The sequence below is a fragment of the Scardinius erythrophthalmus genome, assembly GCF_964197995.2.
Source record: "Scardinius erythrophthalmus genome assembly, chromosome: 13".
Taxonomy (NCBI): Eukaryota; Metazoa; Chordata; class Actinopteri; order Cypriniformes; family Leuciscidae; genus Scardinius; species Scardinius erythrophthalmus.
The window spans coordinates 31,260,923-31,276,183 of record NC_138233.1 but is presented as its reverse complement, the minus strand read 5'-3'; the positions used below and the strand labels follow the sequence as shown (position 1 = coordinate 31,276,183).

At 37.5% G+C, this 15,261-nt stretch overlaps 1 protein-coding gene across 1 annotated transcript in view; it reads right to left on the bottom strand.

Moving 5' to 3' along the window:
- fam199x (family with sequence similarity 199, X-linked) overlaps positions 1-15,261 on the bottom strand; it is a 107,116-nt gene that overhangs the window by 21,497 nt on the left and 70,358 nt on the right. The window contains exon 6 of the mRNA XM_081382552.1: positions 1,910-2,158. Coding sequence (XP_081238678.1) covers positions 1,910-2,158 — 249 coding nt within the window. The remainder of the gene's footprint in view (positions 1-1,909; positions 2,159-15,261) is intronic.

The window sequence follows — 15,261 nt, the reverse complement described above, 5'->3', positions numbered from 1 at the left end:
AAAATAAACTTTTGTCTAAACTACTTAGAACACTATCCAAGGCTGCATCGAAAGATAACTTCGCGTCTGATGCCATGTTGGATCCATAGATATAAACAAACTGCTTCGGTGTGTCGCATAGACGTCGTCATCGTCTTGCTGCTCCCTCCCCGTTCTGTGATTGGTTTCCCTTTTTGAGGGGAAAATCTTGTCCATGGAATCCAGGCTGCCTAGCAGCGTGAATAAAATCGCGCTGCGCGCAAGGCAGCATAGGGAAACCCAGGCTACTCAAGTGTTTTCATGAGGGTTGAATTTATGCTGTCTCTCAACATGACGCAAACACGCTGTGAAGCTAATTCGAGAAGTAAATAAAGCAGAAGTGCAGAGGAATGTACATAAACCATACACTGTTTACAAAACAGTCAGGAAATCTGTGCTTCTGTATTTTTATCCACACTTTAGCATGAAAATCATGAGAAAATCACAACACTCATTCACCAAAAACGTTCATATAAAGCATTTGTGTCTCTTCAGAAGACTTGGATTAAATTGCTCCATACATATGGATTTATCTTGCGATCTCTATGAAAGTTTTAAAGCATCAGAGTTTTGGGTGAATAGACTTTCAATGGAGGGACAGAAATCTCTCAGATTACATTAAAAAATATCTTTGTGTTTCACAGATGAATGAAAGTCAATAGGTTTGGAATGACATAAGGGTGAGTAATTGATAACAGAATTTTCTTCTTTGAGTGAAGCATGCGTGCGTGCGTGTGTGTTCTTTACTGAAGCCAAAATGTGTCCAAACAACGGACACTGCGTTTTTCTTTTGTACAAGCTGCTCCTGTTTCTCAGTTGACTCTGAGTTTGAGTTCTCCATGTTGCTTCCATGCCACTGACTGGACAGGGTGGAATCATGTGACCACATATGGTAGTATGTTTTTAAGGGGAAAGTATTAACAGGTTTAAAAAAAATATATAAAAAAAAGACATGGGAAAATTACGTCGGTTAGAGATTCAGCATTTTGGTTTCGATTACTTTTTGATTAGTTGTAAATTATCGTATTAATTAGTGTTCAGAAATCGAGTTGGAATGATGAGATCGCTGCATTCATGTGCTCAACATGTCTGTGACCGGCTACAACGCTCACCACTGCAACCTTTTAATGTCACGCTCTAAATATAAATGCTATAGATCTAAATATAATGCTATAATCAACTCTTAACGATTAGTTAACCTTGAGAGCTGTAATAGTAAAAACGTGCTAAGTTTTCAATAGTTAAAAATGTGATACTTAACTATTTCATATACAAATATGTTAGCCAATCACAGCAGTGGGCATTTACACTACAGTCTCACAGTAGACACGTCCCTTAAATTTCAGAGGGCTAAAATCAGGGTAGGAAAAATGCCTTTATTTCTAAATTATGGCAATTTTTGATGTAATAATCATACTAACATTATAAGTGTACAGAAAACATTATAAACAATAAAACAATGCAGTTCATGACCCCTTAAAGACTTGCAGTGTAAACACAGCCATAGTCACCGATCATTAAGGAAACTAAACACCATATTAAAACCAAAGGGATGTAAAACTTTTTAAAAAAGACCATTTGTGTACATTCAGTTTTTGTTTTGTCTTGTGGAATGTGTGTAAATATTTGTTACATGAAACAGGGAAGTAAAAAAAAATTGTGAATATCAGGGAAGTATTAAAAAAATCCATAACTATAGTAACTGTTACTTAGTTCGTACAGTGAATGATTTGTCAGACTGATTCAATCTGTATTTTTTTTTTTTCATTCAAGAGAAATGACTTAAGAGAGACATTTCCTTGTGAATCAGATTACACTGGCTGCACTGTATGTTTGTATTAAGACATTAAGACATTCTTGATGTCTTGAAGTAAATGAGTGCTGAAAGTACCTTAGAGTCTCGTATTCGCTCTGCAGCGGTGGCCAGGTTTCCATCGCTGTGTGCACGGCTGATGCTTGTGGAGGAATTGGACCCTGTGGAAGTGGTGCTACTGCTGGCACTGCTTACTATGCTGACATTACTGCTGCTGTGAGCACTCACACCACTGGTGCTGCCACTGCTCGCCATGCTCCTCTTCCAGCCATCACGTGTAATGCTGGGACGCTGCCGTGGACTGTGCTCACGGATGTAGCTCCTCACCTAAATTAACAATAGAAATCTGAATGTTTTTTAGAGTTTTACTGACCAACACATCTCAGATTAACCTGCAACAATTTTATGCACATTGTATGAAACTAACCTACTTGTATGAGATAATAACTGGCAAGCCTTAAGGCTGAAATACACACTACAGGACTTTTTCGTGATTTTTGCTCCAATTGCAGTCTGGACTAGTCAACGTTAGTTGCTGAAAGTCAGATAGTCAGCAATTTAAGCTGTCAGAGTTGACACATATTACTGTCATTTGTCATTCATCTCCTAGCAATGAGGTATGTTTCTGCGTGAGTTTGTGGTGTTCAAAATCAAGAGTGAATTTGTAAGTCAGTGGGGTGGGGGGCGGGGGGGGGGTATGTGAGGGCGGTTGTGTAGCAAACTTCATGTGATGAACTCTAATAAATGATAATAAAAAGTATATATTTTTTCCTTTAAATAACATGCTAGTGGATGTGACTTCATTTCTATAGTGGAAAGAAAAAATGTCCAGTGTCAGGAGACAAGTGCCTTAGTTCGATTTACTCTTTTTGATGCCCCTGAAGCAGTGAATGTGCTGTTTGAATCTCCCGCTGAATCCGTTTGGAATGTTTGTATCTCCAGCTGAAGCAGTGTTTGGGATTTTTGAATGTTTGAATCTGACGGGTTGGGGCGGAGCTTTGGAGTGCCGAATTTGTAAGTCTGTGCCTCCCATTTGCCCTTAGAATCGTCAGACCCTGAGGCCCCTGAGTAAAAGTATTGTGCTAACTAACTTTTAATTAACTAACTACACTAAATTGTTATAAATTGATCAAAACCTTATAGGTTTCATTCCATTCCTAATTCCAATTTACAACTACTAGAAGTATATCCAACTTGACCTGCACGTGTAAAGCACAGGGTTGCCAACTTTGGCTGTCTGGCTAGAGTGAGATTTTGATGACATGGGCTGAATCAATGACATGCCCCTATTTGAGGTTTTAAGGATCCAGCCATTCATTTTTATTTTGTCTTAAAGGGATAGTTCACTTTGAAATTAAATTTTGGTATGTTTTAGCTTACCTCAAGGGCATCCAAGATGTAGGTGTCTTTGTTTCCGCTGTAGTTTCAATTTTGATATTTTTAGGTCAAACCGTTCTTGTCTGTCAGTCGTATAATGCAGGTCTATGGTCACTAACTGATAGAGCATGCACAGAGAAGTCCAAATTAAACAATTCCCCATCATAAGTACACATTGATGGCCTAAGACACGAAACGAGCGGTTTGTGTGAGAAAACGAACAGTATTTATATCGGTTTTACCTCTTGTACACAACCACATCCAAGTGATCTGAGGGCGCGCGCGCTTCCGGCGCTTTCTTCTTCTTGTTTTTTTTTATGGCGGATCGCAAACAAATATGTGCATTACCGCCACCTATCTCAGAAATGGACCATTGACACTTTCCTATACTTCTTTAACCTATCAACCGACATAAATTCCCCTTATTTACCCGCATAGAGGCTTAATAGAATTTCATCCGGCGCTGCGTGTTCAGCTCCTCCGTCCACTCTCAGCCCCCATGAAAGGAAAAAAAAAAAGCGCCGGAAAGCGCCGGAATTAAATTAGTTTTTTTTTTCCCTGTCATGGGGGGGAAATGGTCATTTTTCCGCAGCGCCGGATGAAATTCTATGAAGCTTCTCTTATTTCGAAGTGACAACATCCATTAGTCAAAAGTCTTATTGACACATATTTAGTATGAGTTTTGTGGTCTTATTTCAGTAACTTTCATTTTTATTTTTTTCAATAACCACGCATAAACATTATTCTCTTAAAAATACAAACATCTACATACACAATGCTTACATATTATGGTAGCCCTGTTTGTGCTATATAGAGTGAATTTACACCTTTGCCATTATCATGTTTATAAATAACTGAAAAAAGCACAAATGTCAGGGCATGTCAAAACATCCCAAGGGCCCCAAAAACACCCCAGACCCCAGAGGGTTAATTTGGACTTCTCTGTACATGCTCTTTCAGATAGTGACCATAGACCTGCATTATACGACTGACAGACAAGAACGGTTTGACCTAAAAATATCAAAATTGAAACTACTGCGGAAACAAAGACACCTACATCTTGGATGCCCTTGAGGTAAGCTAAAACATACCAAAATTTAATTTCAAAGTGAACTATCCCTTTAATGCAAATGACCCAAATAATTAAGTCTAATGTTGTACTTGATGCACTTTTTACAGTAGTCAACATTTGAAGTGGATCAAAACGTTTCATCAAAGTTATACATGAATTTTGAACAATACCTGTTCTTGTCTTAGGATAACTTGAACTTTTTTTGATCCACTTCAAATGTTGACTACTGTAGAAACTGCACCTGTTAACTTTACCTACCATATACGCTAGTTAGCTAATATAAGCAGCCAATCAGATTTCTTACTAATTTATTTTAAAAATAATACATTTCTTTTTGTATTCTCTACATTGTGTGGAAAAACTATGTAGAATAGGCCTTTACATTATATTAAAATGTTGTATGCAATATAAGCTAATTTGTCCACAGTTGTAAAGCAGAAAGATCACTTAAAGATAATAAGGACAAACTTAGGGAATATAAATTAGCAGGTCAGAGGTAGAATGTTCCATAAGAACACACATTCAGTTCCCTTGAATACGTTTCTGTCATTTATTATTCCAGTAGGCTAATGTAAAGGTCTCTGTATTAAGACAGAGTTAAAATTTATAGAAAATAGCTGAAAATATACACGCTGCTGCTGCTGCTATCTGTTCCGCTTAAACTGCTTTTTTTCTTTCCTTCCTGGGGAGATGTGTGTGTGCAGATTTATTTATTTTTTCCAACAGTTGTGATTCACAGTCTAAACTAGTGGTTCTCAACGGGGGCGGTACCGCCCCCCAGGGGGCGTTCAGAGAACAACGGGGGGCGTTGGAAGCAAGATTTTTGAAAGGGGGGCGTTCAGGTGTTAATGGGGGGTGTTCACAAGTTTAAATATGTAACGCAAATTTTTGTTCATTTACTTTTATTCATTTTAAGCATTTAGTAGTTGTAATAAACACTGTAAGTGGGCTATTTAAAAAGTGTTAGGACTATGTTTTTGTTAAATTATGTTGTAAAACATATGCGCAGAGTGTGATATCATATTGTGTGCATCTATGGTGCGCGTGAAAGAATACCTCAGCAGCGCTCAAAAAAAAAAAAAAACATTCGTCCGCACCCGCTCTGACCGCAAGTGTTGTAGGTAGGCACTAGGCATGTTTTTTGTGTTCATTTCTATTGCATTACGATTGAAAGCAGTATCAATAATGTAAAAAATATGATGTGCAGTCAAGTTCGGGTGTGTGTATATGTGAGTGTTCTCACCGCGCGCGCTTGTTGTGATTCGAGGAGTTTTGACGAGTTGTATTTTGACGACTTGATATTATTTCTTATTCAAAAGTTTAGAATGCCTAACATTCTAAAATCTTCCAGTTTTATGCGACATGTAGCCTATCGTTACTTTTGCAACGACTCTATTATTTTTCCAGTCATAGACCAGCGCTCAAGCACTGACTAGAATCCAGCGCTGACAAGAATCAGCAATCACGATCTCAAAAATGTGTTTGGCGCTGACAACAATCCGTACAGTACTAGAATCAAAGGTATGGAAAGTTGATAAGCCATTAAAAAGTATTGACTTAAGAAACACATATTTTTTCAAATATTTTAAATAAATCATGTTCCCATTCACTCTGGCGACGAATTTTAAAATTAATTGAACTATATTCTAAGGTAAAACTTTTACATTTTTAGGCATTAACTAATTCAAATCCCAAATGCCAAAATGTTTTCTTTGTTCACCAAGTAATTTACTGCAGGCATTATTGTTAACTCACAAGACAGTAAGGAGAAAATGACAATTTGATGGATAATTTAAATATATTCTGCAATCACATTTTGGTAATGTATTCATTCCGCCATCACATCTGAGTAGGAAACACTGCTTGGGTAGTTTCAAGATATACAAATAATTAATAATACAATAATAATGTAATTGTTCATATGTGTTTATTCTTGTTAAAAGATTTTTTTTACTGATTATGAACACAAATTAATCACAACAAACCCAATTAATTGTAATTGTATTAATTATACCATTGAAGAAAACAAGCTGATACCATGTTATTTTAGGCCTACAATTCTAACATAATTTTTCATGAAAAATCAAGATTGTATTTATTTATTTTTCGAAAGTAAGGTTAATGTAAGCAGCTTCTTGCAATACTCTCCTAAATGCGTAATAAAACCTAAGTGCAAACATTACCGCTTTAATGACCATCCTTTATATTTCAGTGCATTTGTTCTACAATATATGGCTATTACTGTCATGGGATTAATTTTATAACTATTATTATGTAGTAGTGTAATGTAGACAGACACAACTAAAAGAGGTTTGAATTTTTCTTTGTACACTGAATATGGATTGGCACTTTTAATTTTAAACTCTCAAAGTGCACCAGATTGATGAATTTAACATTAAAATGCACAAAATTTTCTTACGGGGGGCATGCCCCCGAACCCCCCTAGAAGGCCTGACGTCCACTCACCACAGATTTACCAAAATCCTGTGAGAAATACTGGTATTGCTATGTCAATGCAATTTATAACTTTTTTTTTTTTTTTTGGATGAATCACTGTGGAGTATAGTTCAGTTGTATTAACAAAAGACAATTTTGCACTTATTTCATCTGTTAACTCTCACTCATTCCTGCTCGCTCAGTAGTTTGGGGATGGGGGGCGTTCAGGGACCTGGATATTGGAAAGGGGGCGCTGGCCCAAAAAAGGTTGAGAACCACTGGTCTAAACCAATTATGTTTATCATTAGGAAGGTGTGTGAGGTGGCGAGCAAAGTAGCATAGGGTAAGAATCTCTCTTAGAAGGTAAGGGATTTTTTTTTTTCTACAACGATTTTGCTCAACTGATTTGTATGATCTGTATGTGAAATTTGAGTGTTTGGTATCTAGTCTTTGCCTTGTTGTGCCTATATATCGAACCAACATGTTTGTGCATAGTTACAAATTCGCTACAGTAATTGACCCAGATGCTGGCTTTGGGTCAAGCGGTTTAAAAGATAATATTTCAAGGTTTAAAGGATTTATTATTAGGGGTTCAAGCTCGAAGTGCTGAAACCCTATTGTAATTGTACCGATTTTTATTATTATTTTTCTTCTGCCGTAAAACGCATCGTGCAGAACAAACCGTAAGAGCTGGAACGTTGAAACTTTGCCAGATGGTAGTACAAAAATCGAGGAGAGGTTATCAAATTATGACCCCGATTGGCCCATAGTTGGCGCTATAGCAACCAAAAGCGCAAAACTGCTCAGAACTCCTAGACCGTATGTCGTAGACTCAAGTGTCTTATATCATTGGAAAGCTGGACACCTGACGAACAAAACGTATATCTCCGATTTCATTTCCGTCATGATAGATTTTCCGCCATTTTGAATTTTGTCAAAAACCTACTTTTGCGAACTAGTCCTAGGGTTTTCGCCCGATCGGAACCAAACCAGTGCAGAAATGTTCTCTATAGACTGAAGATCAATAATTATCGAAATTTCGATTCACGGACGCTAAGGGGCGCCAAAACGTACGTTGTGGGAGGGGCCTATTTTACTAAAATGGCTATAACTCCAGAAGTAAATGAGGTATCTTCACCAAACTCGGTACACATATGTATGAGCTCAATATGAGGTAACAGTAAAAAAAATCGCGGTGATTGGCCACATGGTGGCGCATATGAAAGAAACAAAACAGGCTATAACCACCTGACCGTTAGTCCGATTGACTTGAAAATTGGTATGCAGTGTCTTGGTCCAAGGTGTCATGTATGTCTATGAGGACATTGGTGTATCTCAAAAAACATGGCCGCCATTGGTCAATGAAGTTTGAGCACCTATTAGACAAGGTTAACGGAGGCCGATCGGAACGAAACTCAATGGGCATGTTCGACTTATGGCCCTAGAGGTCTGTAAGAATTTTGAAAGAAATCGGCCACTAGTTGGCGCTAACGAGTTTTATGGCTCTGTAATCACGTGGTGTTACACTTATTGTCACAAAATGCATATCATTTGATAGATCTGCTCATGCTGAACAACTTTGCCTCAAGAACCATTGCTGTCAATCAAACCGTTCATTAAATATTTGTAATTATGTTAAAAACCTACTTTTGCGAACTAGTCCTAGGTTTTTCACTACTTTGAACTACTTCATTTGGATAGCTATAATAGGTTCACTTCAAAATGTGGCCTTTACCAAGTGTCCCCGAAAGCCTATATATCTTTAATGAATGATCAGACCTTCTCAAAAACAGTCAGAAAATGTGAAATATCACTCTGAACATGCATGAAAATTCTCAGACCGATCGGACAAAATTTGCCTCTATAACAGTTAAAAAGGTGAAAATGATATGAATATAATGGCATATTAAGCCAATAAGTGTTATTTTACTGCCCCCTGCTGTTTAAAATAGTAATTTTGTCATATTGTTCTATTATTTATATTTATACTTTATAAAATCACTATTTTAACATTTACAATTACATTTAGTCAAAATCCATCTGTATTAGTATTGACAGTTTGATCACATCACATAGTTCAAATGTCTGTATCTACAACATAATGTGTGTGTGTGTAGTCTTAAGTTTCTGAATAAATTCTGAATCATCTGATTAATAGCTTACAAAGACTTTGTGAAATGTTTATAGACCATTCAAATATATTTTCATAAAGACAAATCCCAATAGCATTGTAAAAACAACAACATTTGTCTTTGTGTGTGTGTGTGTGTGTGTGTGTGTGTGTGTGTGTGTGTGTGTGTGTGTGTGTAAGCATGCATTATTGAGTTAACATGGAAAAACTGCTTTTTTTTGTTTTAGTGCAGAAAACTGGTAAAAATAATGAAATTTAAAGTGAAAGTGAGCCAATAAGTCTTCTAGTGCCCTCTGCTGGCCATTCTACTTATGAAGTCTTTTCACATGTGCTTTGTGCAAATCACTTATATAACAATAACTATTATAACAAAATCATATTTTGTCAGTGTTTATCACTTCATTTGCACTGACACTTCACATAATTGCTAGTAATGTGGTAAATCATGGTAAATCATGCTAGAAACATGTTAAATCATAGTAAATAATACTAGAATGTGGTGTATCAAGGTAAATCATGCTAGAATCCTGATAAATCATTCTAGAACGTGGTATATCATGGTAAATCATGCTAGAAAAGGGTAAATCATGGTAAACCATGGTAAATCATGCTAGAATGTGGTATTTCAGGGTAAATCATGCTAGAACATGATAAATCAAGGTAAACTAAGATAAATTCATGGTAAACTATGCTAGAACAGGGTAAATCATGGTAAACCATGGTAAATCATGATAAACTATGGTAAATCATGCTAGAATGTGGTATATCATGGTAAATCATGCTAGAACATGGTAAATCAAGGTAAACTAAGATACATTCATGGTAAGCTATGCTAGAACAGGGTAAATCATGGTAAACCATGGTAAATCATGATAAACTATGGTAAATCATGCTAGAATGTGGTATATCATGGTAAATCATGGTAGAACATGGTAAATCAAGGTAAACTAAGATAAATTCATGGTAAACTATGCTAGAACAGGGTAAATCATGGTAAACCATGGTAAATCATGATAAACTATGGTAAATCATGCTAGAATGTGGTATATCATGATAAATCATGCTAAAACATGGTATTTTCCATCTATGATGTCAGTGGTTACATGGTCTTTTGATGTTTTTGTGCTTAAAGGCCTTAAAGGCCTTAACTGCTTGAACCCCGATAAATGCTGCTTGCAGCTTTAATTAAATATTGTGCTTGAATTTTTCCATTGTCTTAGATGGCTCTGTGTCAGTTTATTTTTAGTCTCCATTTTCTTTTCTTGTTTACCAATTGGTCCCTTTTGTATGTTAAGTTTTTGTTTTGATACTTCATGCATAAACACATTTTCAGTTATTTTAGAAAATGTCTTAGATCTTTCAGTGGTTATAATGTGAAGTAATGGGGTCCACCTCCTTCAAGTCCCAAAAATGTGCATGCATCCTTGTAAAGTAATCCATCCGGCTCCAGGGGGATAAACGAAGGCCTAGCGTAGGAAGCGTTGTGACGTAGAACGAACGTAGAGTTTTGTTCTGCTCTGCTCTCTGGCTGCACTGTCACGTTCGTTCTACGTCACAACGCTTCCTACGCTACGTCCTACGTCATACGCCAGCATCCATCTCCGTGAACGCGCGTCGACCGCTACCGGAAGCCAGTCATTTTCGTTTATAAAGTTTTAAATATGTATATTTTTACGACAAAACCGCACGGATTACCCTCAGAAGGCCTTCGTTTATCCCCCTGGAGCCGGATGGATTACTTTTGCAGGGATTAAAGTGAAAAAAATTCTTCTGACTGATTCTTTTTTTTAGGCCAAGTCATATTCCTTTAACTTTTTAAATAGTCGAGACCAATAGAGTTTTAAGGGGAGATGTTTTAAACCGCTTTAATATTGCCAGTAGGCGTATTTTAAAAGCTATTTTAATCTATGAAAACCAGGCAGGGAGCATACTGTAGCATACTATATTATATATAGGCAAATTATAACACGTTTACACAAAATTTGTTAACACACACAAGTACTTTTCCCCTTTACTTAACATAAATTGTAAGAATATGACTAATAGTAAAGACTAGTACTAATAAATAAAATTAGGCCTATGCTAAAGCTATTAAATAGCAGTCCCAAACTAGTTTTTGTTAATACAATGTTGGTATGAGCCACTACAGTCATTTAAAAATATAAAAAATAACACAAAGAAAAATAGTGGCATTTTGGGGTTAATATGGAAACGACAGTTACCATGGTGAATACACAATATTAACAATAACTGTTAATGAAACATGGAAACTGCTCCTGGTGAATAGAATGAAAATCATACCTGCATTACTTTTATTTAGTGTAATTTACAACGTAACGGCATTGCATGCTCGTAGTTTTGCACTTGATCAGTGAGGCGATACAGCGCGCACCGCTGCATTTGCGCGTGCAATTGAGTGTGCGCTACGAGAACAGGATAACGGCTGACAGGACAAGAAAGTCCATTTTTCTCAGGGGAAAAACTTTATTTCAGCGTACACTTATGTCACTGCCTGGTAGTTCCTATTGTGCTGGGTTTTCTGAAGTAGTCATGATTCGCCTCTAACATGCTCTAAACACGCACGCAGAGTGGAATAGGAGGAGCGGGGGCGCGGGGAGCAAGGATCACAGCGCAAATTTTAACTATATCGATATATGCGATATAGTCTAATTCCATATCGCATTTCAAAAATATATCGATATATATTTTTATATCGATATATCGCCCAGCCCTACCTGCATTATAAGTGTGTCCATAGTAACTGAAATATAGTTCTACCTCAGCGCTCAGCTGTAGCCTGACATGCATTTTCTGTGAGCGGTAATTGAAAACCCGGAGTGGACCATAAGCGAAGTGATTACAGAGTGCTTAGAGTGGAGAGAGGAACGTGCTTTTGCTCCACTCCAGGCTTTGATCACATCCCCCTCAGCAGGGTGAATACACCTCGTCTTTCCTTAATTCAAACTAAAATTAAGACATTTATTACACTATTTGAGAAATGAAAGCCTATTTACGGCCTTAAAATTATGAAAAGTGAATTTAAGACATTAAGGACAGACTGGAACCCTGCAATTGACGGAAATCCGTCATAGACTTGCTGCAATTAACGGAAATCCGTCGTAGCGACGGAGAACTTTAATCCCTGCTTTTGTGAAGGATGCATGCACATTTTTGGGACTTGAAGGAGGTGGACCCCATTACTTCACATTATAACCACTGAAAGATCTAAGACATTTTCTAAAATAACTGAAAATGTGTTCGTCTGAAAAAAGATTGACATATGCATCTCGAACGGCTTGAGGGTGAGTAAATCATGGGTTAAATATAATTTTTGGGCGAACTATCCCTTTAAGTACATTGTTTTCTTATTAAAACATGATGTTTGCAAAGGCTAATGTTTTATGTATCTGAGGAGTGGAGAAGAATGTCTGAGTATGGTATTTGACATCTAGTCATAGCACAATACAGCTTGTGCATAACCCTTCATCTTTTATAACACAAGATTTTGGAAAAATGTATAAAACGAAAGGAGAAACTGAGAGACAACATAGCTACAATAAACTTTGTAACCTGTTGATGAAAATGTAATGCATTGCACTTGCTGCCTCAGATAAGTCCGTTCTAATGAATGACTCCTAACTCGCATGTGGCTTCATTATATTATTAACATTTTACCAAAATCAAGCTCACATGAAGCTTTTCACTGGTTTCAAAACAAACTACGCTGGATATTGGTAAACTGTCACTTCCTGACTTCTCTCTGTGTGGTATTGTCCTTAAAGTATGTGAGCCATTCATTTTCATTTAAATGTAACGCTTTAACGTTTGGTAACATATCCTCGGAAATAACCAGCCCGATCTCATCCCAAGGTGTCATATACTGACGCTTTTGACATTTTGTCTACATCCAACGCACATGGCACCCTTTAGCGTCAATATGACGCGCAGATAGATATGGGCCAGAAGGCGCCTCCTAGCGGTCTAACCCTAACCCTACCCCAGACCGAACAAAGCTCTGTGCGTGTCATATTGACGCTAAAGGTTGCCATGTGCGTTGGATGTAGATGAAATGTCAAAAGCGTCAGTATATGACGCCCTAGGATGAGAATGCGTTGCAAATAACATAGCGGGGGAAATTCACTCACAATGGATGAGTCAACGTCACATTTGCAGAGACCGTACAATTTGAATTTATGATTGGTTGACTGACAAATTAAAATATTAAAAAATAACAATAAAATAATTATATTAACTGGTTAATGGTCATTTCAAATAAGTTTTTGTTTCGAACGATTACAGTTGATTCCATTTTCGTTTATGTTCCTTTTAAAAAGTTTCCGTTTTTTGTTTTCGTTCCTTGAACAGGTTCAGAGCCCTTCAAACAATGTGGGTATTTAACTGGTAAACTGTTTTAAGTGACTTATTTTAGAATGTTTTTAATGAAATAAAGATTGATCTTCTTGTGAAACAAACATTTTGTATTGAGTTTGGAAGTCACGTCTCTATCTCTAAATCTAAAAAGAAACGGCGGGGTTCTCCATATTACTCTGACCATTTTGTTGTTGGATGTTTATTTGTTATGTAATATGAACTATTTTACATCACATCATTGAACACATCCACATGTCAAAAGCAAATGCAGTGTTGCCAACTATTTTCAAAGGAAAGTAGCTAAAGCCTGCCTGTCACTAGACGACATCATGTGTCAATTAGCATATTCGTGACGTCATCACGTCGTACTTGCATTCTGCCTAATGTCTCTTCCCCTTCGAGGGAACTCAACGCCACAGCAGCTTACGCTATGAAGACCATCCCGTGGGACCTGGTGTCTGAGGCACGTGTACCAACTAGCCACTCATGGCCGATGCAGTGATGTTGTCAAAAGGTGTGCTCCAACGTATAAAAAGGGCACCAGAAAACACATCATTAGTTGATATGTCATATGTCTTAAGGCAGCAGCTTATGTGTGTGCTGTGTGAAGATTGCAGTGTGTTTCAAGTAAGAGATTGTCAGAGATCAGAGTTACGGCGGCCAGACAGTTTAAACGCTGTGTGGCATCAGGTCAGGCGGCACTGTGTGTTAGGCTCCCTAATAATATAGCCTACTCAGAAGTAGAGCTGGACAGATGTTTGAGATGACTATCTATGATAGTTATATTCTCTTCTCTGTCACTTTCTCCAGGTATCTGGGTATTATGTAAGGTTATGCTCCTTCCTTCCCATTGCTCCAGTTACGTACAGTATATGCAATTTATGTAATTGTGGCTGGGAGCTCTGCTTTAAGGGGTCTTGACTCTCCTTGAGCGTGACTCAGACTAGTTGTGATTCCAATCCAAGCATAGAAGCTTCAGGGCTTTCCTAACATCTAGTTTACTGGTAGCGATGTGCCAAGGTGTTTTACCGCTCACCGACTGACACACAATTGGCTCTGTGCTTTTGAATTTCAGTGCCTATGGTTTTAGATTACTTGTAACTAGTGTTGTCAAAAATATCGATATTTCGATAAATATCGATACTGAAATATCTGAACGATACCAATACTAATGTCCCGAAGTATCGATACTCCCATACTAGCCGAGCTGTCACTTTAACTTCTCTCCAAAGGCGCATTGACAAACATCACACGTGACTGCACTCGTCTCATTCGCTCTGTTTAAATAGCAAAAGTGAAGTGAATGGAAAGATAGCGAGTGTGGCGCCCTCGCGACCACCTTTGGTTGATAAAGAACACCGCGAGCAGGCATGTCGGAGAATAGCGCGGACACCCGTTAAAAACGCACCGTGAGTGGGTATGTCGGAGAATAGCGCGGACACGCGCTACACACCGCGAGCGGGCATTTCGGAGAATAGCGCGGACACGCGCTTCACACTGAGCGGGCTGCGGGCACCCAAAATATTGTTTGGCTATCAATATCCCTCACATCACTCATTTTTTTTAATTCTGAAAACAGACTTAATTAAACGAACAAGCTCCAGGGGGACCATTTAGCAGCATGTAACTGTATGCTACTCAGCATCAATGGGTCACCTCTTTCTGAATTCCCCTATAACTAACTGTAACTCCCCTGTAACTTCTCATTTTAACTTTTCTGAAACTTTAACCAAGATGGCCTAGTATTGTTATAAGTGTGTTGTTTCGTTTTTCCACTGTAATTCTTAATGTTAATATAGGCCTAATCTGACTGTGGAATCTAGAAGTAAATATTTTAACTCTGGTCAAATGTAAATTAACTTGTGCCTATTTAACTTTATTCAAAAAAATATTATATAATTCTGCAATTTGCCTTCATTAGCGATTACTGAGCTAGACAATGACATCACTGAATTCAATAATGAAATGCCTTTAACTGAAAATTGAATGTTTAATCTTATTATTATACATTACTGACACTCTATCCTCCAATTTGATACTGTT